At 35.4% G+C, this 26323-nt stretch overlaps 2 protein-coding genes across 2 annotated transcripts; both read right to left on the bottom strand.

The window, feature by feature from the left end:
• Positions 1-5990: 5990 nt before the first annotated feature.
• Positions 5991-7576, bottom strand: LOC147299356 (putative 2-oxoglutarate-dependent dioxygenase AOP1). Its single transcript, XM_086234469.1, has 3 exons — positions 7127-7576; positions 6673-7021; positions 5991-6547 (listed from the first exon to the last, which is right to left on the bottom strand). Exons 1-3 carry the CDS (start codon positions 7501-7503, stop codon positions 6293-6295), a joined length of 981 nt encoding a protein of 326 aa, XP_086090595.1. The 5' UTR covers positions 7504-7576; the 3' UTR covers positions 5991-6292.
• Positions 7577-23798: 16222 nt separating this feature from the next.
• LOC147299355 (putative 2-oxoglutarate-dependent dioxygenase AOP1) lies at positions 23799-25327 on the bottom strand. The gene is made up of 3 exons (XM_086234476.1): positions 24896-25327; positions 24428-24776; positions 23799-24318 (listed from the first exon to the last, which is right to left on the bottom strand). The coding sequence occupies exons 1-3, from the start codon at positions 25270-25272 to the stop codon at positions 24064-24066; spliced, it is 981 nt and encodes a 326-aa protein (XP_086090602.1). The 5' UTR covers positions 25273-25327; the 3' UTR covers positions 23799-24063.
• Positions 25328-26323: the final 996 nt, after the last annotated feature.

The raw sequence follows: 26323 nt of genomic DNA, 5'->3' as shown, positions 1-26323 counted from the left end.
CCAACCTTTGGGCTACCTACTGTATTAGGAGACTAACTCAATACCTCTTGTTGTACAATCAAATAAACCATGAAATCAGCTTTCATTCCCATCTAATTGCTATAACATTTTCTTACTCATTTAGGTAGGCTTGGATTGCAAACCTTGAGAAAATCATTGTTGCGTACGCCTTAAGATCTGTAATGTGTCTTAAGTCATTTTATAAATTAATCAGTTACAAATTTGTGATGATACAGTCATAATGCTTATTCTTGTTTCGAAGTTTGCCTCTGTCCTTAAAATTTTATCCATATATCTTTAATGGGTATCAATATTTTTTATTTTTTGGTCAAAAATAAGTGTCTGTACGTATATTGTATTTATTGTTTGTGTGTGATAATTAACATGAAGTTGCTCAATTTGTTTGATTTTTTGTATGTTATCTTATCATGCATAAGTGTGGGGGATGTGCAGCCACTGTGAAGCGAAATTCTAGAACGTCAAATTATTTTTCCTTCTTTCTGAAATTCTCATGCCATTTGCTAAACTAATTGAAGATGGCCTTCCTGGTATAAGCATTGAATTATATATTAGCCCCTCTGCTTTAGTGTCTCACATTTTATTGCTCAAAGATCAGTTTCTATAAATTAATGGGATACTGTTGTGGCTTACACATGTTTGAAATTTACAAAAGGATTGTATTAGTCTAGGTCTTGATTTTTTCTTGATTGTAAATGGTTAACTTTTTAGAATCCCTGGCCAAAAAAAAAAAAAAATAGTGACTTTTTAGAATGATTCGTATGTGTTCGTATGATTAATCATCTGGGCATAACGACAAGTCACATAAGACTTAACATCATGTCGTTTGGGCCTGGGCCCAAAGGATAAGCCCCTCCTAAGTTTCTGGGCTCCGGCCCCCTAGGCTCTGGCCTCCTAGGCTCCGGCCCCATAGGCTCCGGCCTCCTAAGCTCCAGCCTCCTAGGCCCCGACCCGTGTCGATTCATTCGGACCCACGAGACAGGTGACACGTGGCGCTCCTATAGTGCGAATCATTACAAGGGACACGTGTTATCAGCGGATTGGTTAACACTCTTCCAAAAGTATTATAAAATAGGTACTTTCTGGTCACAAAAGGACAACTGAATCATTATCATACTATTCACTCACTCTGCTCACAGATTCTCTGAACACTGACTTGAGCTTCGGAGGAGCTTCGGCCGGTGCCACACCGGTGCCACACCGGTGCCCTTCCCGCTCACTTTTGTGTACTTGGGCAGGGTGCATTGGATATCATTCTCTCTCCATTATTCACTAGTCGAACCCAGCTACCTGTTCCTACCCCACTTCGACGTGTCATCCACTCAGTGGTGGGTCAACGGGTCCACGCGGTTTGACTCGACGTTGACTGCTTTACCATTTTTCAGCATCAACAGTATGTGACCAAAGCAAACCAAATTTCTAGGGGCCGGGGTGTCCTAGTATGGATGACACATGTGACTGACTCAGAAGCCAATTTGGTGGTCCTAGATAGCAAGAAAGCCCATTTAAGAAGATGAATAAATTAACAAAGCATGTGGATCCTACTTATCTCAACACAAAACCAAATTATGAGTTTGTTAAAGTCTAATCCTAAAGCTTTGGTGATTGTATGTTGATTTGTAGACAAGCCAGGCCCACCCACATAATTAGTTCCTCAACTTTACCATTGAAGGCTAAAACAGGAAACTCTCAACTCCATGCTTGGTGTTCTGTTTTGCTTTTGCATGTATGTCACTCACTTCACTTGGTTTTATTTTCTAGTTATTTAATTACTTTTTTCTTGAGATGCAAAGGGATGAGGCAGAGGAATTGGATAAAGGTAGTGCTAGGGAGACCATCTCTTTGTACCATCTAGTGTACCATCTCTTTAATAGAGGTGAGACCCACCAATACAATAATGTCAAACATCATAAAGATACTGGTGCATATCCCAACTTCTTGGATATAGCTAGTTTGAGGAATGTGATGCTCGATCTTGAAGGAGGCCTAATTGATTGAGGAGCTGGAAAAATATAATTTTTACACTTTTTGTGTACTTAGTATTGTAAATTTGTATATAGAATTATATTTAAATATTTTTTTAGGGTTAATTACAATTATATACCTCAATTATACACCACTTTTCAACATGGTACCTCAAGTTCAAAAAGTTGCATTAAAGTACTCCAACTACGAAACCATATCAGTTAGGTACCTCCGTTAGTCTAGTCGTCAAGAAGGCCGTTATCTAATAACGTAGCACATTCGGACCCACCACTAAAGACTTCATTTCAATTTAGTACCTCAAATTTACTATATTTTTCAAGTTCATACCTCAAGTTCAAAAACTTGCAAACAAATAAATATTTTCTAGTTTTTTATCTCAACTTTACCTCAACTTTTGACCCATCAAATCTCCACCAAAATCATCAATCTTATACTCATTTTGAAGCTATGAATCTCCTCTTTACAACCATATAAAAATCATGCAAAAAAGAGTTATGAAACCCGAGATAATTGGTCACAAAGTAGGCTACCCAAAACTGCCAAATTTTCTAAACAAATTGGCAATTTCGGGTAGCCTAATTTGTGACCACTTATCTCGCGTTTCATAGATCCTTTTTGAATTATTTCTATATGGTTGTAAAGAGAAGATTCATAGCTTCAAAATGAGTATAAGATTGTTGATTTTGGTGAAGATTTGATAGGTCAAAAGTTGGGGTGAAATTGAGATAAAAACTAAAAAACATTTATGTATGCAAGTTTTTGAACTTGAGGTATGAACTTGAAAAACATGGTAAAATTGAGGTACTAAATTAAAATTAAACATTTTAATGGCGGGTTCCACGTGTGCCATGTCATCAGATAACGACCTTCTTGACGACCAAACTAATGGAGGTACCTAACTGACACAGTTTCATAGTTGGTGTACCTTAATGCAACTTTTTGAACTTGAAATACCAAGTTGAAAAGTGGTGTATAATTAAGGTATATAATTATAATTTACCCATTTTTGTATATTGATGATTTCTTTTATATATATGAGTCATTCCTCTTCTGTTTTTCAATATTTGTGTTATTAACTTTTAGTATATCTATCATTCTTCAAATTTAATAATAGAAGTCCAAAACAACAATTTTAAAACAAAACAAGTATATAGCTAGAATTATTGTCGGCCAAAGATCTAAATTCTTTAGCGACGAAGGATTTTGTCAACAAAAGCTCTTTTCCAAACAAAACTTTTGGTCGGGAAAAGTACAAACCTTTACCGAAGAAAATAGTTTGTCGGCCAAAGCATTTTTGCCGACGAAATGTTCATCAGAAAAATAAATATCTAAATTCTTCAAGAACTTCACCGACCAAATTGCTGACAATATTTTTTTCTTGGCAAAAAACTTGCCCGACTGATGGTTTAGTTTTGTCGGGAAAGACCTTGCGTGACGAGCTTTGGGAAATGAAATGGTCAACGAAATTTTGTGTCGGCAAAGACTTTTGCCGACAAAAAATGGCTTTTGCTGACAAATTCTTCTGTTGTGAAAAGCCATTTTTTTTACTAAGTTTTTCATTGTTAATGAAAAACTTAACAATTTTTTATTCCTATTTCAACAAACTAAACATGGCAATGATAATAAAAAAAGATTCTATGGTTATTACCAAAAATAGAAATAGGAATATTGTGTTCCCCTCCCATTGGAAAATGTATAGGAATTAATTATCTAAAAACTTAATAGAAAATTAGGATTAAGTACCAAATACCAATAGTTTTTCAGCAAAGCAGCAAGACAATAATTTTTTATAATTTATGTACTAACTTAAGTAAGACATTTTGGATTAAGTCATCAATCAGTTTGCTATATAGTTGTGACTGTCGAACAGTCACAACTGTGACTGTTTGAAATTCATAAAAATTCAAAGTTTATAAGAGTTTAGTGCTTTTGATTTAGACTTGGGAGATGAAGTCCTTTAACTTAGAAACTAAACATTAAAGTTTAAACCTTGCAAACACTAAAAAAACAACAAATCAATAAAAATTGTAACTGTTAAATAGTTACAACTCGGTAGAACTATGTTTTTTAAAGTTGGTACCTAAATTGAAATTTAGTATGTAAAGTGAAATGATATAAATATTTTAGTAGTTAAAATGAAATAACATTAAAATTTGATACCTAAAGTCAACAAACCTAAAATTTAATTCCACGAACCAATCTGGGCCTTGCAATTTATTTGGTTGTGATATAAGAGTATGTTTTGGCATATTTATGATATTTATGAGTTTAATTTTTTGTTTTTTTGTGTGGATATGGGCGTAATTATAGTACAAAAGTGCAATTGTAGTAGAGTGCAACTGAAATTGAAGTTGTAGTGCAGTGCAACCCCACTTACCTTTTGGCCAAAAAAAAAACCCCACGGACCTGATTTTTGAGAAAGATAACAGCAATTTTGAAAGTATAATTATTTTAAGGGCAATGCTAGAGTACGTGCCCTAATAGGGCACCTGCCCTAATGACATGAAATTTCTATGTCAATTAGAGTATTTCATATTATTAAATATATTTAATAATGCATTTACCACAAATTTTTAAAAGACTCATTTAACTTTTGTTAAAATTATATAAAACTTAAATAAAATTACAAAATTCCAAAACCAAATTAAAAAATTTATCAAAACATACGTTATTTCACTTTTTTCATCTACAATTTAGAAGAATTTTATTCAATATATTCGTTACGGTACGCTTTAACTCACTAATTTTATTAAAAAAAAAAAAAAAAAAGCTATGAAATCTGATTATTTGGCTCCAATTGTTTTGGCTTGGGTGAGCAAAGGGCAGTCCCTCTGCTTGATGATGAGGTTTGATGCGAAAATTTTGTTGCTGGAACTTCCATTTGCTAGTACGTCCTCCTGCTCTACTAGATCCGGAAGTTCTCTTTTAATTTTTCTGTTTGGCTTTATGCATATATGGGTGTTGCCTTGTTCTTCCCTTTTTGCTACTTTTAATCTCCTGTTTGATTTCATTTGCTCTGTTTTTTTATTACTCTTAATTAACTTGATTAGTTGATCCAATTCACGCCAAACAAGAAAAATTGTAAATTTCTCAAACCATGGTGAATGCAGTATTTGATCCTACATTCCTACGTACCCAATGTGCCATTTCCTTCAAATTAATCCATACAAATGAGTCATATAGTTAGTATGTTATCTCATGGCAACATAAATCTTTAATCAAGCAAGATGTAAAACAGAGGCAAACATGATTTAGAGACAAACCTGTGAGTACACCAAAACAAGATGAACATGCAATCAGCCTCATAAAACCAGTTGTGTGATTCTGGGCAAAACTAATTGATAACAATATATCAGTGTACAATACCAGTCGACCAACAACAAGTTAGAGCTAATGTCTATTTTTGCAGTATGATCAATCATCAAGTGACTTCAAAAAAATTTAAAGGAAATTTTCAGGAAATAATGGATATTCCCTTAAAATTTAAACCCATTTTATTTTCGTTAAAACTTTTAGCCTCTACATATGACCATTTGATTGGAATAAGTTCTCAACTTTTGTCTTTTGCAATTTCACAAACAAGATATTGGAAAAGCTGGGAAAATCGAAGATCAAAAAAGAAATTAAAAGAAAAATGAAAATGAGTAAAATGGTTGAGATGAATTAAGGGTTAGGATTTAATTGGAGTTGATTATAATGGGTAATTTGGTATTTAACTTAAAATGACATGGCAATTAAATAACATGATGTGGCAGTTTAATAATAATATTAATTAAAATTAATTTGTCACATCAGATTAGAGCACATATATTTTGTGCCCTAAATAGGGCACAAAATCTTTTCCCTTATTTAATTGGAAGTTTGATAAAAATAAGGTATAGGTCCTCTGAATAAGAACAAAGGTTCTCAATTATCTACTAGTAAGAATTAAGCCCATTCGAATTTTGATAAAATGACAAAGAGAAAAGGGGCCAGAGAAAAAGATAAGAGAAAAATTGTCAATATCATACTTTACTCTTGAAGAAAATTACAGTACGTATTGAATTCTTTATGACAAAGAGATAGGGACAGAAGGACTAAAGAATTTTGGACTATATGTCATACTGATTGCAAATGAAGCAACAAAGAAGTACCACTAACATCACATGCGACACATGCCAATACGGCATCTCCAAGCAAAAGAAAATTAAGAAAGAATATTCCTTTCACCTAATAGTAATTACTACACCAAACTTAATTAATATCATAACTAAAACAAATTAAGCTCTTGTCTCCGATCGATCTGATTTTAATTAACTCCGATTCCGCAGTAGGCTTTGATCGGAGACTCTGCCTTCTTGGCCTCGGGAGTAGCACTATAGAATCGTATAAACCCACGACTATCAAATGGCTTGTACTGCAGTGGGTGCCTCTCATCCACCAGTTCTTCTGGTACTTGTACAACCCCATTATTGAATGTGAACAACCCAAGTGAGTATCTGGTCTTGTTCCCGCAATGCTTCACTCGATGGTGGCAAGCTTTTACTCTGTCATTGCTCCATACCTAATAAACAAAAATCAAACAAATTTTATTTAATTTCATTTTAATTATGGGATCGAGTATAGTCGTCATGATCATCTGTAACATATTGTTTTACTATTTATATCTCTAATAGAAATGAGACCCACCTGTAGTCCATCGCCTGCCATGTATAAGAATTGTGAAGGTGAGGACTCAACGCTGATCCAATCGCCGTCCTTGGTTTTGACCTCTAACCCACCAACGTCATGTTGAACAACAATGGTTGTGAAGTTCTTGTCTGTATGGCTTGGAAACCTTATGATAGTATCACTGTCTGCTCGTTCCCTGTGTTTATCGTTGTCTTCGGGTGTCTTATATTTCAGGAATCGAAGAAGGTGACTGTTGGAGCGAGCCAAAGACTCATATTGCTTCCCTGCACCAAAGCTTTCAAATAGCATTTGCTCCACCGTGTGTTCCAAAGCCGCCAACAACTGGGAAAAGGAATCTGTGATCTCACTGCAAAACAAGTAAAAATCAGATTAATAAGTAATGATAAACATATATAATCTGTTAAACAACATAAACATATACTATATATAGTATTAATCAATTATTAATTACCAGAAGTTTTTCTTTCCATGATGCCACATGAGATCCCTGAACTTTTGAGTTTCTTGAGGGACAGTGACATTATCAATGGCCATGCCTTCATAGAGTGGCATGAGAGGGTTTGGTCCAATATACCCACGATATGGTTCCTCACTTGTGTTCTTCACTTTGTTTTCTGTGGGAACCTCAAACAGATCTTTGGATTGGCCAAAGATATCATCCAAAAGTTGTGCAGAAATTTGATCGTAAAACGCCACGAAACAGCCGTACTCTTCGAGTGCATGGCGGACTTGTTTGGAGGTTGAAAGCCAGCGACTTGAACCAGGCATCAAGTCGTCCATGGAGAAGTTGATGGTGGGAAGCTGCTTAGGCACAGATAGGGAACCCATTTCACTATTATGCAATTTTTCTCTACTTACAAAGAGAAGAGATGAGCAAACTGAGGGATATACCAAATGGTATGGTTCATGCTACTTTTATAGTTGCTCGATGTTTACACAATTTGTGCTCCTTATACGTACGTCGACAAAAAAGTTTCTCGAAGGTCAAGCACATGAATATAATTCTTTTCAGGCTTTTTTATCCGAATAACACCTGAACTAGAGGGGGTGTGCTCAAATACCACCTAAATTTTTTTTCTTGCCAATTTATCACTTGAAATTATTAATATGTGCTAATTTGCCACCTAACATCCATTTTTCTGTTAAATCATCAAAAAAATTTCTAAACTTCCTATTTTGCCCTTGAATACAATAAAAAAATATTATTATTTTTAAAACTTTTTTTAAAATATAATTAGAAAAAAAATAGAAAATGGAAATACCCCTTTTTTTAGGGGGTTTAATTAGATTTGTTTTTTAATATTTAAAATGCTTTTTTTATATAAATGACGAAAATACCTTTGAAATAAACAGAAAATTTAACTAAAATGACAGTAGGTGGTAAATTGGCTAATATGTGAAAGTTCATGTGGTAAATTGGCAAGAAAAAAAATTTAGGTGGTATTTGAGCACACCCTTTATAGTTCAGGTGATATTTGAGTAAAAAAGCCTTCTTTTCAATGGTTACATTTTAATTATATTATTATCTTTAGTACTTTTGTTGGTCACAGCTTTCATCGTTTCAATTCGATGTTGTGTAGAAAAAAAGGAACCAATATTAAATTTGATGATGATGATAATAATCATGATATTATATTTTAATGGTGAGAAGTACTGGCCTGCAAGAAATGGGAAACTTCTCTTTATTCAACGCAGATATTATATTTTTGGTAGGCGGCCTAAATTTTCACGCGCTTCAGTCCCTATTCATATACATGTCCTTTGTGTGTTTTTTTGGCCAACCTCTGGTCTCCTTTGAATATTATCTAAGATATATACATGCTTTTTTGACTCACAAAGCACGTGCACGATTTTAATTGCAGCCTAATAAACCTATAAACCTCATCTGGGATACCCTTCTAGATGCAATAGCGACTTCCATGATCATGATATTTATGTTTGTCGACCATGCACTAAAAGGTTTCTACATATGTACCTAGCCGGTGAGGTTTGATTTGCACTCAAGAGGCACTTTCATCTTTCAACCGTTTGGACAATATTTATATTCTTTCAACAGTTCTAGTCAGGGTCGGCATGACTTTTGGAAGGTCAGAGGCGGCGAAATTTAAATTGAGTCCCTAATAAAATTTTTTGCAAAACAATTCACAATTGACCAAAAATCAATTAGGAAATTTTTTGTTGAACGTCAATAAAATAATTGAAAAAAAAAATAGTTTATAAAAATATAAGAGAAAAATTAAAAGGGAAAAACACACTCAAACATTAATCACCTTCTTGCCTCAATGAAACCTCTTTAATTTCTTTCAGATTGAAAGAGCCTGTGGAGAACAAAAAAAAAAAAAAAATTCTGTTTTCCACAAGACTATGAGATAGAGATCTGTCTTTGTCAATTCAAAACAAACATGCTCTTTGAATCAACCTTTTCAAAAAGAAGGCATGTACTTTGATGAAAAAAAAGAGGTGTAAACCCAGGGGCAAAAAGTACCCACTGCCATGCAAATGAGGATGTTGACTTGCTTCTTTTGTGATTCACGTGAGAAGCCACACGTGAGAAGCCAAAGAAAAATGAAGCAAGTTGGCCAAACACAAATTAAGGAAATAAAAAGAAATAAAAAGGTGGCTTTCAACTAATAATCAAAGAAAAATAGATTGTATAATCCAAACTTTATATCTTAGAAGGTCTAGTTTTTTTTTTTTTTTGGTACAAAGGGAGGCCTAAGCCCAAAAAAAGAAACTAGATAACTACAGTTCTGATACAATAAGTAGAAGGACCTAGTTTCAGCGAAGACATTATATTTTTTAATATATATATATTAAATATTAATATATACATAAGATAAAAATTGGTCGGCCCCCCTTGAAGGTCAGCCCTAGGCAGTCGCACTCGGTGGCCCCCTTCAGGGCCGGCACTGGTTCTAGTCTTCTAGTTAGATATGGAAAAACTTCTAGATACAAATTTGGGTCCCTTACAAATATGTTGTGTGCTAATTTCATATTAATTAATTAAAATTATGTCGTTTTGCCTTTTCTACGTCAATTTTTTTTTAAATAAAACTCGTTTTCTTGCAGGTCAATTAGTATGTAAACAAAACTCTTATTCTACTTACTTTTCATAATTAATTCATTGTAAAAATAAAATACAACAACTTGTTTAATATTGACAAAACGATATAGTTTTAATTGATTAATTTATAAGTGATTAGCACACAAGGCTTAGTAGAGGATCCAGATATGTGAGGTATAGATGATTAGCACACAAGACATTTTTATGGAAAAACTTTCTAGTTTATGTATTAAAGATGTAAAAATTGTCCTTAAAAGTGTCCAAAAATGAAAGAAAAGAAAAACTATTAAAGACGACAACTGGACTTTAATTCTCATATTTTCCATTAAAAATTACATGAATTGAACTTTGAGTTAGAGACACCAACTCTTATCCCAACTTATGTCATATATAGTTAAACATTATTCATTTATGGACCCTCTTTAAACTTCATTTCTTTACGGTAAGTAAAAATTGACACATGAATTGGTACCAAAATTTGGCATAATAGTTTATGCATCTGATATATATTACTGAAGTGAAATTCACTTTTAAGAGGGCGTTTGAATTAACAATTGTCCTTATTGTTGCTTATCTTAATTCTAACTGTTTAATACAAATTTAAGGATAATCAATATATGAATATAAAAAAGTAGAGAAAAAATAAGTAAATGTGATCTAGATCATTTAATTAATAGGCTGCTGGCCAGCTGCAAGGACCAGGAAAGGAGAGAAAGAGGGAAAAGGATGAGAGTTATTGATGTAGAGTTTGGAGTATACCGATTGTAAAGGAAGCAGCCACATTTGACACGCACACACCAATATGACATGAATATATAGCATCTGGAAACCCATGAAATTAAGAAGTTTCCTCGCACCTACATAAAGCACTTAACATTTTGATCGAGACTGTACCTTAATTCGCTAGTTTTTTTTAAATTTAAACTAATTACGCACATAAATAATTAATTTGTGATGACTTAATTATATGATTAAACAAAACTATTATTCTAGAAGGAAGAACCTCGGAAATGAACAAACACAATTAGACTTCTCCATTTGGAGAGAAAATTCCCTTATAATAAGACTTTATTAAACTATTTATTCTTAATGGAATAAAATAAGACTGCACCCCGCGCGTGTTACCATTTTTTCTTTTCTTACTTTCTATTTTTTGTCTTTTTTTTCTTTTAAATCCAAAATAGAGCTCAAGATCGAGTCAAGAGAACAAACAATGTAGAGGCGAAAACGTGTGATAAAGCGGCCAATTTTTTACTTAGCCAGCCGCTAGCCGCCTTTTTTTGTTGGAATTGTTGAACAGTTCAGTACAAGCCAGTGAAATTATTCAGCTGTTTCAATTGTAAACTTATTAAAATGCTATTTACAAATGTTTTATGTTTTTTTTTTGTTGCATGTACATGTGTAAAATGAATAAAAAACACAAAAGTATAGTAATTTAGAATCACATTTTCCTCCTGGCCAAAAAAGAATCACATTTTCCCTAATTTGTTAAGTTACTATCGAGCATTTCTTTCCAGTAGGAAAAAAAAAAACAAAAACAAAAAGGAGATGTTAAGTGCTCGACACTGTACAAACATCTTGCTCACTTTAAAACGTGGGCTGACTTATCATGCTTAAAAATTAGGCTTATTTGCACATTTGGCACCTGACATTAAGGTTTTGTCTCAATTTACCCCCTTAAATTTTTTTGTCTCACATAACCCCCTGAACTTTATATCCGTGTCCCAAATTGCCCTATTCCGTCAACTCCATCCTTATCTCCGTCTGAAATGCTGAGGTGGCGTGGGTAATATCGTCTTTTCAGCCACATTAGTGCCACATGAGGGTCTACTCATCCATTGTGGGCCCCAGAGTGCCACGTTGGCGTCCAGTTGGCCAGGGCTGAGACAATCCAAGCATTTCCCTCCTTTTTTCTTGCTTTTCCCTCCATTCTCCTCCTGCTATGTTAGTTTTCTCCATTTCCCAGTGTATAAAAACCTAACCTATAAAACTCATTGCACCATAAAACCCAAAGCTCCTCTAATCTGTTGTCAAAGTGGTCGAAGATGAGCAACCGAACCAATCGGAGCAACCAAAGTTACTCGAATCAGAGCATGGAGGGGGAATCAACTGTTCAATGTGGATGTGGGGTGAAAGCTCGGGTTTGTACATCACAGACGCACACCCAGGGAGAAGGTTCTATGGGTGTTCTCAATGGTCTCGGGTAACAGTAATGGCCTATTTGGAATTTTTCTGAGTTTACTTTAAATTTTCTGGGATTTAATGAAATATTTTTCATGCAAACAAATCAAGGATGTGGTTTTTTTATGTGGATGGATCCCGATATGTGTCCCCGTGCAAGGAATGTGATCTCGGGTTTGCTTCAGAGGACTAGAGAGTTGAAGCATGAAGTGGGGAGAAAAAAATGCAAGAGTCAGATGTCTAAGTGTTGTTCTTTTTCTGTCATGGGCTTTCTTCCTCTTCAGTAGGATTGTGTTCATTCTGGTGTAATTCTGGGTTGGAATAAGATGATGGTGAGATTTGGTGGTTGGGAGGCGTGTATTGTAATGGAATCCTATGGGTAAGTTGTATTAATGGATTATGGGAGGCTTGTATTTTGTGAAGTTAATTTGTGATTTTGTTTTGGTTTCCATAATTTTCATTAAAGTGTGAAATATTTGTTTAGTTTTAAGTTGAAAATGTAGATAAAAAAAGTGAATGTCACACCAAATTCTAATAGGCCTATATCAAAGTGTTTGTAAAGTGGAAATTCCAAATTCACAGTAAGTGATGAATGCAACCTGTCAAGTGCAAATGTTGAAGATCCAACACAACATACCAAAATACAAGCTTTCCTAAATACTTGGAAAATATCATCCTTTTACAAATAGGGATTCAAGCTGGTGAATGAGTTCAACATACCTTAATGACTGAACATGAGTTTCAACATACCAAAATTACACAAAAAATCAGTGTCAAAATGCTACAAGACTCAATGAGCTACCTGACTTACCAAAATACAAAAAATGAGTTTCAAAACACTGCAAGACTCAATATGAGTTTCAACATACCAAAACACAAAATAAATGAGTCCCAGACTTATCAATTTATGGCCTAAACTTCCTCTGTGTTTTCCTGCATTTCTCCAAGTGCAATTGGGCAGCAGTCTTCTTCTTATTTTCTTTTTCGTTCCTCTTCCTTTTGGGCATAGGGGTTGATGTAGCACCATTCTCTGGCTGAGATGCACTTTGAGGTTGTGTCTCTACATGAGCATGGATAATGCTCTCCATGGGCTGAGATGCACTTTGGGTTTGGGCTTGGGACATATTTCCACATGATGTCATATTTCCATCATGAGTTTGGGCTTGGGCCGGGATAGTGTTCTTTCTTGTCTGCCTTGCACCCCTCTTAACCTGAAAGTAATAATATCCATATATAACCATGGAAAAGAGATTCAATGAAAAGTCAGGCAAAAGATAGCAGATGGACAAGTCAAATATAAATCTCCAATTGAAAAGTGCTAAAAAAAAAAAAACAACAAATCATACTTTCAGCTTTGGTGGTCTTTCAAACTCTGCCTGTGGGACATCATTATCACTGTCCTGTTACAAAAAATCAACTGTCATTGCTGCCACTTTTTATATTGGACCACAACCTTTCAAATCTGAATAAAAAAGTAAATGAATACTTACCTGACATGGGGTGGCCCCATTGCATTTCCTCTCACATGGCCTCAAGTTGTGTCCTGTTTGGTCACATTTGGAACATTTAGTCCTGAAGTTAAACTTTTTCAACTTGTGTGCTTCACTGGGTGGCTTTTTTGGAGGCTCTGTAACAGCCTTAATTCTCTGCTTTTTGGGTCTTCCTGGCTGTTTGTGAAAGAAAGGAGGCTTCATTGGGGGCTTGCCACTCTTTGCCCACTAGTCCTGACTACTCATGGGCTTGATCATGGGAGCATATGTCTTTTTATACATTTCCTTGGTGTAATACTTGTCCACATACTCTATTGGATCTCCATTGAAGTAGTTGATACCAGAGCAGGCATGTGTGCAATGGATGCCGCTTATGTCCCATGATTTGCAAAAGCATGAATGCTTATTCAAGTCTACATGGAAGTACATGTTGCCATGGGTATGAACTTCATATTTCCCTACTCCAGCTAAGCTTGGAATGTGCCATGCAGCCTCCTCTCGTATCCTATCCAACCTTTTGTATACTCTAGGACCAATTGAGTGCTTCCATCTGTCACATGCAGCCCTTCTATTTGAAGTTAACAACATAAGATACAATCTCGTCCTCTCTAACATTGTAAGAATAGGCCGATCTCTTGCAGTCAAAATAGCCTTGTTGAAGGCCTCACAGAAGTTGTTCATTAAGCTATCACACTTGGAAAATGTTCCAAAGTGAGAAATACACCAGTTCATTGGATTCTTCTCATGCAACCATTTGAAAGTCTTCTCATCCAGTTCCAACATCTTCTTCATCTCATCATCAAACTAGTTTACATGTGTAGCTCTGGCTATCTTATCCACCTGTAACTTCAAAGCTACCCCCTTGTGCTCTTTCTTGAAGTTCTCATACATATGTTTTAGGCAATGCCTATGCTCAGACTGAGGGAACAAATGGGCCACAGCATCCAACAAACCCTTTTGTTTATCAGTAATGAAGACCATGCCATGACTGTTCTCAATACACAAGTCCTCCTCCACAAACTCCAAAAACCAAGTCCACGTGTCATAGTTTTCTACCTCCACCACTGCATAAGCCACGGGGTACATGTCATTATTGGCATCAATTGCAACTGCTGATAGAATCTGGCTAGGGAAGGGACCCTTGATAAGGCATCTATCTAACCCTATGAAAGGCCTACAACCTTCCAAGAAACCATTCTTCAATGCTGCCAAACAAATGTTGATCCTCTGAAACACAGGCCTGCCATCATCATCCAGTGTTGTTTTCAGATGGCTCATCAACAGTACTATCTGATGGCACATCATTGTCCAAAGGAAAGTCAGGGTCAACATCTACCTTATCAAGGTCTACATAACTCTCATAGATCCTTTGGTTCTCTTTCAACAATCTTAGCTCCTCATCACTCTGCTCATAGAACTTATCTATAAAATCAGGGTCCTCATCATCATCTTCATCACTTTCAGATTCATTGTCTGCATCACCAGTTTCATTATCCACCACTTGGTGTTTGCCTTTGCGCCTTTTCTCTCTCTCAAAGTGTCCACTCTCATCTTCCACTCCATCTGGTGCTATGTTTGACTCAACACCCTCAACACCTCCATTTGAAACATCTTCTGCTATATGCAGTTCAGGTGCATTTTCACCATTGCATTCTTCTAATTGCACATCATTCTCCTCATTATCCTCATTATCCTCAGTTTCCTCATCACCTCTAGCAACCTCATTCTCCTCAGTTTCGTCATCAGCTCTAGCAACCCGATTCTCCTCATCCTCCTCATCCTCTGCTAGTTCAATTACTAAATGTTGCAAGTTGTTATCCTCTATGAAATCATTGGAGTACTTAAAGTAGATGGCCATCTCTCTATGCCTTCCAACTGGAATTCTACCAATGGCATCAAGCACCATACTGTCACTTACTAACTGCTTAGCTTCTAACTGTTGAGCCTCATTATTCTCCAACACCTAGTAACTCACACCTTGCTTGTAACCCAGTATTTTTTCCATGCCATCCAACTCTAATAGAGACACAAAGTCTACACACACGTGGTCAAAGTATGTAAGATGGCCACCAACATATCTCCATACATTCACCATTTTCACTAGATCACCACCACGATATACCTTTAAACTAACTTCCTCTTCATCAACTAAAAACATAAAACAAAACACCAACACATTAACTATCAATACTGCAAGCAGCTACAACTATAATAAGTACACAGCAACCAAGCTAACTAAAAATTCCTACCAACCCAATCAACATTCAATATCATTATTTATCGGATCACATCTGATTTTTATATTTAAGTGCACATGGAGACAAAATAACAAGATATAACAATAATTTCTACAGGGAAAAGGACTAACAAAATAGTTGCAAATGGACCACACCCAAACAGAAACGAAAAGCATAAAAAAACCCTGACTTTATTGAATCACACCCAAACCGACAGCATAAAGGCATAAAAAAAACCCTATCCTTTTTCCGAATCACACTCACTCAACACAGAAAAATCATAAAAAACCATATCTTTTTTCAAATCACCCCACACATCATAGAAAAAGCCAAAACATCAACATAAACAAAACCCTAGATCGATTTGGTCCACTTACTTTCCTCTGGTTCAGGTGCACCACATTTTCTGAGAATCGTCATTCTCATATTCGATTCTCTGCCTTTATCGAATCTCTGGGGTGATGTACTCTCTGGTCGATTCTCTACCTTTATCGAAACTCTGGGGTGATGTACTCACTCTCGACTTTACTCTTTCTACCAGACAACCAAAGTTACTTTACAACTCTAAATCCCAACTGCCTTTAATCAATTTAGCCATAAAAAATCTCAACTTTTCATCTTCTACTGAGTGCTGGCTCTCTGGGGCCCACAATGGATGAGTAGATCCTGATGTGGCACTAATGTGGCTGAAAAGACGATATTACCCACGCCACCTCAGCATTTCAGATGAAGATAAGGATGGAGTTGACGGAATAGGGTAATTTGGGACACGGACATAAAGTTCAGGGGGTTATGTGACACAAAACAATTTAAGAGGGTAAATTGAGACAAAATCTTAAAGTCAGGTGCCAAATGTGCAAATAAGCCTAAAAATTAAATGGACTTTTTAAACCTCAAACACGTTAGGAGCTTTTTTAGGGGAATGCTAGCCAAGGGTTTAAATTTCGATTTTCAGGGGTGTCGAAATTTTACCACGGATTCGACCATATTTCGGAATATTTCGGCGAAATATTCGAAATTTCGAATACACTAAAGGCAATTTTTTTTTAATTTGAGCCAAATTTCGTCGAAATTTCGCTTAAATTTCGTCGAAATTTCGCTAAATTTCGACGAAACTTCGCTTAAATACCCAGCAAACCCAGCCGAACCCTCATTGCCTCACATTCTAATTTCTCACCTGCACAGTCGTCGCCCACCTCCCTCGATCTCAAACCCGATCTGCAGCCTCTCTCCTCCGCCTTCTCCTTCCTGCTAGTCGCCTCACCTGGACTGGTCTCGATCCGGCCACCTCGAAGCCGATTCAGCCACCTCGAAGCCACTGCATTTGTGGGTTGTGAGTTGTGACCTCGAAGCAGCCGGCCACCTCGAAGCATCCAGAAGCGTCGATCCGGCCACCTCGAAGCGTCGATCCGTCGATCCGGCCACCTCGAAGCGTCGATCCGGCCACCTCTAACCCACTGCGTTTTTGACTGTGTGAGTTTGTGAGTTTGACCGTGTGATTGTGACTTTGTGACTTTGTGACTTTGTGAGTAAATATTGTTGAGTTTATCAGTTTATGTTGAATATTATAGAATACCCTCCACTGATCGACATAGAGTAATAGACACAAGTATGAGCTGATGATGAGCATATGAATATTAGTCCATATAATTATTATTTTTGGATCTGAAATTTTTGGATCTGAAATTTGAATAATGGGGTTAGTCCGTTGGTGAAATACTGAAATTTGAGTTTATTCTGTATTTTTATAAATCACATATAGTTGGTCGGTTAAGTATTTTTTTAATCACATACATGATATATATTCTTGGGTTGATTACTTGATTTATATAGATTTATAATTAATTGTATGATTTTGGGTTGACTTTGTTTTGTATAATTTGTATGATTTTAGGTTAATTTTGAATCTTTAATCGTATAATTTTGGAATTGATTGTATAATTTTAGGTTGATTTTGATTTGTATAATTTGTGTAATTTGTATGATATATAAATATTGATATGGAAGTTGAAAGTGGTGATATGATATGGAATTGGAATTGGTATGATTTGTTAATAATTAATATGGAATTTGTATGATTTGTTAATAGTATGAATCTAATATGTATCATGTATGGAATTGCTGAATTGGTAATTTAGAATTAGTGAAATTAATATAGAGTTGGTAATAAATTAATAATTAATATAAAATTAGTAATATGGAAATGAAATTACAAATTAGTAATATGGAATTGCCAATTGGTAATAACCGTAATATCAATATGATATGAAATTATTAATTAGTAATAAGTTAATAACTAATATGATATTAATTTCTTGGTGATATACTGATATGATATTAATATAGAATTTAACTCTCTTGTTAATTGTTATTGTTCTTGTGTTACTGTGTATGTCTTTTTGTTATTAGGAATTTAGAATTCAATGGCCAGTGGAGGGAGATCACGTGATCCAGCTTGGGATCATGCCGATCCACTACCGGGTGGCAGACAAGGTTCAATATGCAAATATTGTGGCCTTGTAATGAAGGGTGCTGGAGTGACACGCTTGAAATACCACCTTAGTGGTATGGATCCTGGACACAATGTGCAGCGATGCAATAGTGTCCCACCAGAAGTGAAACAATTCATTATTGCAGGGATGCAACACAAACAACACCAAAAAAGCACAAACAACACAATTCATTATTAACAGTATTTGCCTCCAGCGCGCATTATATTCATCACATATCACATGAAACCTACCATATAATTTGGTTTTTTTCAATGTTTTTTATCAATGTAGTAGATAATATGTTAAATAAACATATTGTGAAGTTTCATTCAAAATTTCCGTATTTTGATAATAATTTTCATCGTTTCCGTCGAATTTTTGTCGAAATTTAAAAATCTTCGAAATTTCCATCGAAATTTCCTCGAAACTCGAAATTTTATTCCTTGATGCTAGCTACCTTCCCCTTCAACTTTCTCTCTTATTATTCTCATTATGTAGTGTAGTTCAATAATCTGAATCGTTCATTTTTAAATCACCCTTTAAAGATTATCTTTGAAAAAATTCACCTAAATTGGAAATTATTTTTTCATGTAACTATTATCATATAAACAGATGGTGAGTCTAACTATTAACAAAACCACCTGTTTATTTGATAATTTTAAACAAACGATTTTCGATTTGATTGATTCTTTAGAAGGTTACCTAAAAAATGAACGGTGCCGATTATGAGGTTACATTGTAGAATTAATGATCAGAATAAGATAGAAGGTCAGAGAGGAAGGTAGCTAGCATTCCTCCAATGTGGACAAATTAATCATTTACAATTATTTTTCTCATTTTCCTTAATCTATTCAATTTGAAATTATTACAAAAAATTCAATGGCGATTTTTTGTGAATGAGTTTTTGATTATTTGGTGGATACTTTGAATTCACGAATTCATTTTTTATTTTTTCTTTTTTCGAAATCTAGAGTTTTAGTTGAGACGATATGATTTTCTCCCCTATAACAATATACTACAAGAAAACGGAGCTCAGGCGACGAAGTGATTTCATAGCCCAAAATTAGATTTCATCGCCTAAGGTTACGAAATCAATTTGTCAAGAGATGCATCGCTCAAACCTCGTCGCCTAAGTTTTTCTAGTAGTGATAGTTTAAAAAAAAAAACATTTATTTTGGGTCTCCCTTCCTTACCAATCAATTCTTTCTTGGACAATTGGAGAATTGAATGAAATCAACTAGAATGAGGATCATTCTTTACACCATTTTTTTTAAGATAAATTTCCTATAAGTCCAAATATTATAAGATGGTTAAGTGGAAAACCAGTCATGTTGACTATTAACTAAAAGGACAATCTATTATTGTCTACAGTTATTAACATCTCTACACCTCTTACTTTCATGTGACTGCCTCTTTTGTGTTTCACTCTCTCTCTCTCTCTCTCTCTCTCTCTCTCTCTCTCACACACCGATCTCTCCTTCTTCTCTTTCTCTCTGTATGATCCTCCTCAGCAAGAGTAATTCAGATCTGATGCGTTGCCGATGTAGTGGAGTTTGATCGTCCTCTGCCGATATCACACAAGTTCATATCTGAGTCGTCACCGATGCAGCAGAGACTGATCTCCTCGCTAAAGAAAGTGGAAGCAAGTAAAGAATTTGTCGAAACTTTTCTCTGATTTTCAAGATATGTATTTTCTATTTTGCAAATATTTATAATTAATTATTTTTCTGCTTTGATTATTTAATTGTTATTTATAATTCATGATCTGTGTTTTGATTTGCTTTAGTATTGCTGATGAGGCTCGAATTTCCGTAGGTGTACACATCAGAAAATTGTTCTCAAACTGTCTTTTAATTTTCCTGCAAAATGAAGAAGTGAGCTCTAACTACCCCTCGGGAGGTTACTCCTCAAAGGGCCTCTAGCGCCTAAGTTAGTCATTCTGTTTGTGAAATGATTAAATTCGTATATTTGCTCAGTTAAGTGTGTTAACTATTTTAGTGGGACAGAAATCCCATGTTATTTGGGACCGTTGTCCCAAGTGTGAGTCTCGCGCATACTCTTAGTAAGTTCACCAAACATGGAATAAGGGACAACTGTCCATTTTAATTGCTTAGTCTCATCCAGTCTCACATTCCAAACGAGGCCTAATTAGATAGTAGTATTCATTGGTTCATTGGAGAGGGCATAAACGAAAAGGGAAATGATTTTGTGCCATATTATGGCTCAAAATCTATGTTCCCTAATCTGACGTGGCAAATCTAATTTATACCCATCATTAATTATTTGCCACATTAACTTATTTAGTTGCCACATCATTTTTCGTAAAAAACTATATTACTTCTCTGAAATTATTTTTTGTTTGGCCCATTACTCCTCCAAAATTCAGTTGCCCTAATTCATTAATTTCTTATCCCTAACCCCTCCAATCCCTTCTTCTAATTCATCTTTCAATTTCATGAGTTTTTAATTTATTTACTTTATATTTTCAGCACAGACTAAGAAGAATGGTGTGAGGTAAGGATGAAGAAATGGCAGGGTGGGGGAATTGTCAATATTCATTCTCTTTCTTCATTTTCTTTATGTTGGTTTCATTATTTTTGACATGTTTATGTAAGATCGAAAAGACATAAGGTATATCTATAATTTTTATTTTTATGTAGTTTCAAATAGTCACCGTTGCACAATGACAATTATTGCCACTGTCGGAAAATGCAATTGCTGAGCACTAGGCGCGAATAGTGTCGAGCGGTCAGTACGTGGGTTCCGTGTTGTACGCGTTTCAAGTGGATCAGCCTATTATTCTATATTCTGAACTGGATTTAAAAAAAAAAACAAAACAAAACCTAAATTATAACATGCATTTAATTACAGTAATGCTACACTTACCACATTTTTTATACCACAATTTCATACCATCTTACATGGCATTCATACATTGGACACTAAAAATTAAAAAATAAAACCAAAAAAAGAAAAAGGAAATACCCTTCCAGTAAAGTAATGACACATCAGGTGGGATACAAATGTGGGAAAAAAAATGTGGGACAACTAGCATTATTGATTTAATTAAGTTAAATATTTGAAATGACAGGAACTTTCATGTCATTAGAGCACTACTCTAACATTGCCCAAAATAAAATTATCTTTTGAATCTCTTTTTTTTTTTTTTTTTTCCTGTTTTTTCTGTTTTTTTTTTTTAAAACATTTCCATCATATAAATAATCCATTTTTTTATTACTCTCCTATATACCTAGATTTATGTATACCGTATGAATGGTTGGATAGAATTTGAACAAATTGAGTGGCTGGATTAAATTAATTTACCTTTTTATTCAAACACTCCAGAAAAAATTATGAGTTGGCTTTCCAAATTTGTCTAGAGTTCAATTTTTTTTTTTTTTTAGGGTAAATCATATCATTGCATTAAAACAACCAAAAAGGTAAAGAGAATACAAAATATGAGCCCAAAGGCTTACAAAAAACAAAACCCCACAGAAGTGGAGCAGAAAAGCCCGCAGAAATTCCAAGATCTCATAACATCGGCATCGAGCAGATATTATAGCACCAAACGGAGCCTAGGCACTGTAGGAATTAGCAAACTAGTCGCGTTTGAGTACACGATCCTACCACATCTCTAAGTCGAGACTGACAGTAGCTCAAAGTGGCGGATCAGACAGTAGTAACCGGTGGAAACAAGGACGGTACCGGCGAAAATAGTGACTCGATCCCTAACACCATGTGATAAGCGCCAGAGAAAACCTAAAAGCATCAAAACACAAAACAAACCATATCGCATTGCCGAGATGACAATGAATCAGAAAACCTCTCACAAAGAGAGGTGGAGAAACTTGCAGAGAGAGCTGGAAACGCTCTCACTTATTGGGAGGAGAGTATCCCCAAAGACAAAAATAAAAACACAGAAAAATGAAAAGAAAAACATAGGAGATCGAGAGGGGCGAGAGGAGGAGCAGTTTATGAGAACACAAGGGCCACCCCTCCCCCATGGAGAGGTTGAGGAGAGGAGAGTTTTTTTCTTTTGGGGTGGTGGCTAGGGTTGAGAGTATGTTTTGACATGATTTAAGAAATTTACGGAAAAATAATTTAAAGGGCATTGCTAGAGTGTCCTAATAATTGGTGCCTTCATTGTGCCTTATTAACATGGAATTTCCATGTCAACCAGAGTATTTAATATTGTTATTTACATCTTATAATTCATTTTGCCACATAAGCTTTTAAAAAGACTCATTTAACCTTTCTTAAGATCTTGCAAATTAAATTTAAAAATATTTGATTATCAAATTAAAAAAACATAAACAAAGTACGTTATCTCCTAAAAGAAAAATTTAGCCCCAATCTTAGAACCCTAAAACGCTACTACCTTGCCACTAATGATGCTACTGGCAAGGGGATTTGGCTTGGGTTTTGGAGACCTGGGTTTGCATTTTGGAGAATAGTGAGAGGAATAAGGGGTTTTCATTTGTTGGGGTTTGAGTTGGGTCCGCCATTACCATTGAGTTGGGTTTAGAAGAAAATATGGATATTGGAGTGTGAAAGTGTGTTCTACACGGGCTTGAAGGAATCAAATTGGAATCTATATTCTAATGGCCTTGATCAAATTGTTAAGAAAATCTGACTGATCAAACTTTTTCATGATTATGGCCTTGATATTCTGGCCTTGTAATGGCCATGATAATGGCCTTGATAATGGTCAAAAAATTTAGTATTTCAAGTCATTGGCTTATTCATTGATTTTTGAAGTCCACATCTATCTTCCAACAATAGTCCATGAATAGTCTATTGTGTTGAGAGTAATGTGGAGCAATGTCCCACATCGGAAAACTAGAGCTTAGCATATGTGCTTATAAGTCTTGGGCCTCTCCACCCATTGCCAATTGGTTTTGGGTTGGATGCTCTAATTCTATCATGGTATCAGAGCTTGGTTATCCGCGTGTAAGGCCCAACGGCCACACGTGCTCCCACGTCACCCAATACAATTTGTTCACGTGTAAGGCTCAAAATATCGCCACACGTGCGGGGGCGTGTTGAGAGTAATGTGGAGCAATGTCCCACATCGGAAAACTAGAGCTTAGCATATGTGCTTATAAGTCTTGGGCCTCTCCACCCATTGCCAATTGGTTTTGGGTTGGATGCTCTAATTCTATCATATTGGAAGAAAAAGATTCATGAATATATAGTGTCTACATATCATTAATCCCCATTGTTGATCGATATTGAGATTCCTCAAACTATATTAACGAGGATGATGATATGCAAATGTGATTATGAATAATGATAAATCTGGTAAATCAAGCATAGGAAAAAAAAAAAAAAAAACCATTGAATTTCATATGGATAAGATTGTATTTCACAAAAAATAATATTAATATGATTTGACAAAAAAATAGTGATGTATGCAAAATAATTGTGCTACATTAAACTAAGGCACATAGATCTCGTGTCCAATATGGTGCAAGTCTCTGAATAAGAACAAAAGTTCTCAAGTCCTTATCAGTTAAAAAGCAAATGAAAGTGAAAAAGGAGACAGAAAAGTATTGAATTCTTTATGACATAGATATGGCCGGATTCTGAATTGGTAACGTACGAGTCCTTATCGGTAACAAATCACATAGATATGGCCGGGCATATCACTCGTGAAGAAAATTAAAGTATTGAATTCTGTATGACATAGATATGGACTATATATTACATCATTTGGAAGTATATATCATACTGATTGCAAAGGAAGCAACCATGAAATATGTAACACAAAATAGTCAATAACAGCACATGTGCCGATATGCCATATTACATGTATCTGGAAGCAAAGGAAATTAACAAAGATTCCTTCCACCTAATAGTAATTACTACACCAACTTAATATCATAACTACAACAAATTAAGCTCGATCTTATATGTCTTAGGTTTTAATTAACTCCGATTCCGCAGTAGGCTTTGATCGGAGACTCTGCCTTCTTGGCCTCGGGAATAGTACTATAGAATCGTATAAACCCACGACTATCAAATGGCTTGTACTGCAGTGGGTGCCTCTCATCCACCAGTTCTTCTGGTACTTGTACAACCCCATTATTCCATGTGAACAACCCAAGTGAGTATCTGGCCTTGTTCCCGCAATGCTTCACTCGATGGTGGCAAGCTTTTACTCTGTCATTGCTCCATACCTAATAGACAAAAATCAAACAAATTTTATTTTATTTCATTTTAATTATGGAAACGAGTATAGTCAGTAACACATTGTTTTACTATATCTTTAATAGAAGTGAGATCCACCTGTAGTCCATCGCCTGCCATGTATAGGAATTGTGAAGGTGATGACTCAACGCTAATCCAATCGCCGTCTTTGGTTTTTACCTCCAAGCCAGCAACATCATGCTGAACAACTATGGTTGTGAAGTTCTTGTCTGTATGGCTTGGAAACCTTATGATAGTATCACTGTCTGCTCGTTCCCTGTGTTTATCGATGTCTTCGGGTGTCTTGTACTTGAGGAATCGAAGAAGGTGACTGTTGGAGCGAGCAACAGACTCATATTGCTTCCCTGCGCCAAAGCTTTCGAATAGCATTTGTTCCACCGTGTGTTTCAAAGCCGCCAACAACTGTGAAAAGGAATTTGTGATTTCACTGCAAACCAACACCAAAACTAGTAATAATTAGATTAATATATGAAGAATATAATAAGTAATGATAATTAAACAACATAGTTACATAGTACTATAGTATATTAATCAATTATTAATTACCAGAAGTTTTTCTTTCCATGAGGCCACATGAGATCCCTGAACTTTTGAGTTTCTTGAGGGACAGTTACATTATCAATGGCTATGCCTTCGTAGAGTGGTATGAGAGGGTTTGGTCCAATATACCCACGATATGGTTCCTCACTTGTATTCTTCACTTTGTTTTCTATGGGAACCTCAAACAAATCTTTGGACTGGCCAAAGATGTCGTCCAAAAGTTGTGCAGAGATTTTATCATAAAATGCCACGAAACAGCCGTACTCTTCAAGTGCATGGCGGACTTGTTTGGAGGTGGAAAGCCAGCTACTTGAACCAGGCTTCAAGTCTTCCATGGAGAAGTTGATGGTGGGAAGCTGCTTAGGCACAGATAGGGAACTCATTTCACTAATTAGTACTGGGATTATACAATTTTCTCTACTTACAAAGAGAAAAGAAGAGAAAACTGAGGGATATACAAAATGGTATGGTACATGCTACTTTTATAGCATGTGAATAATATTTTTTAAGTACTTTTGTTGTTCACAGGTGTCGTCGTTTTCAATTCCTGCGTAGTGAGAAAGAGATCCATTAATATTAAATGTCGATGCTGATTCGTTGGTGAGGTTGGTGGCTAGAAACTCACGCGGGAACTTCTTTTTGTTCAACGCAGATGTAATATATTTCTAAAATTTCGTGCGCTTTCCTTTCAATATTCTTTAAAATATACATGCATGCATTATTGACTTGCCACATGCACGATTTTACTTGCAGTCTAATATTAGTTTCTGAACTCTATGAAACTCATCTGCCATCTGTGGAATACCCTTCTAGAAGCACTCTCTTAATTTGAAATTAGTGACTTCGCACTTTCCCTGGTCCTGATCGATCATCATATATATGTTTGTCGACCATGCACCAAAAGGCTTCTAGATATATATATATATATGTGCGTAGTTGGTGAGGTATGATTTAAACTCAAAGGCACTTTCATAGTCCAACACTTTACTAATTAAACTACATATATTCCTTCTTTTCTTCTCCTTTTTGATCTTGTTTCAATGTCCTCATACCATGCATGTGAACTCGATATATATACTAATTGTTGAGCTCATTTTAGAATATTTATTTCACCTCTAAACTATACGTACATTTTAGTTCTTCCCTTTTAATAATCTATTGTAATTGTTTAGCTAAATTTTAGAATTTTTTTAATTCTAGTTTTATTTCTTAAATTTTATTAGGTTTTATTTGTGTTATCTAGATTAAATTAGTTTAAGGTTTTAGTATTAATTATCCTTTTTATTTTGTAGGTTTATTAGAAGAAGAGAAATAAGAGAGCCCAGCCCAAAAGGAAGAGAAGAATGAAAGAAGAAAAGAAAAAGAAGAAAAAACCCAAAAAAGATGGAAACCCAGCCCGCTGCTGGAAGCCGAACGGACATAGGGGGAGGAAGC

This window comes from Dryas octopetala, chromosome 1, assembly GCF_963921425.1.
Source record: "Dryas octopetala chromosome 1, drDryOcto1.1, whole genome shotgun sequence".
NCBI lineage: Eukaryota > Viridiplantae > Streptophyta > Magnoliopsida > Rosales > Rosaceae > Dryas > Dryas octopetala.
The sequence above is the reverse complement of the archived record's forward strand: the minus strand, read 5'-3'. Positions and strand labels throughout refer to the sequence as shown.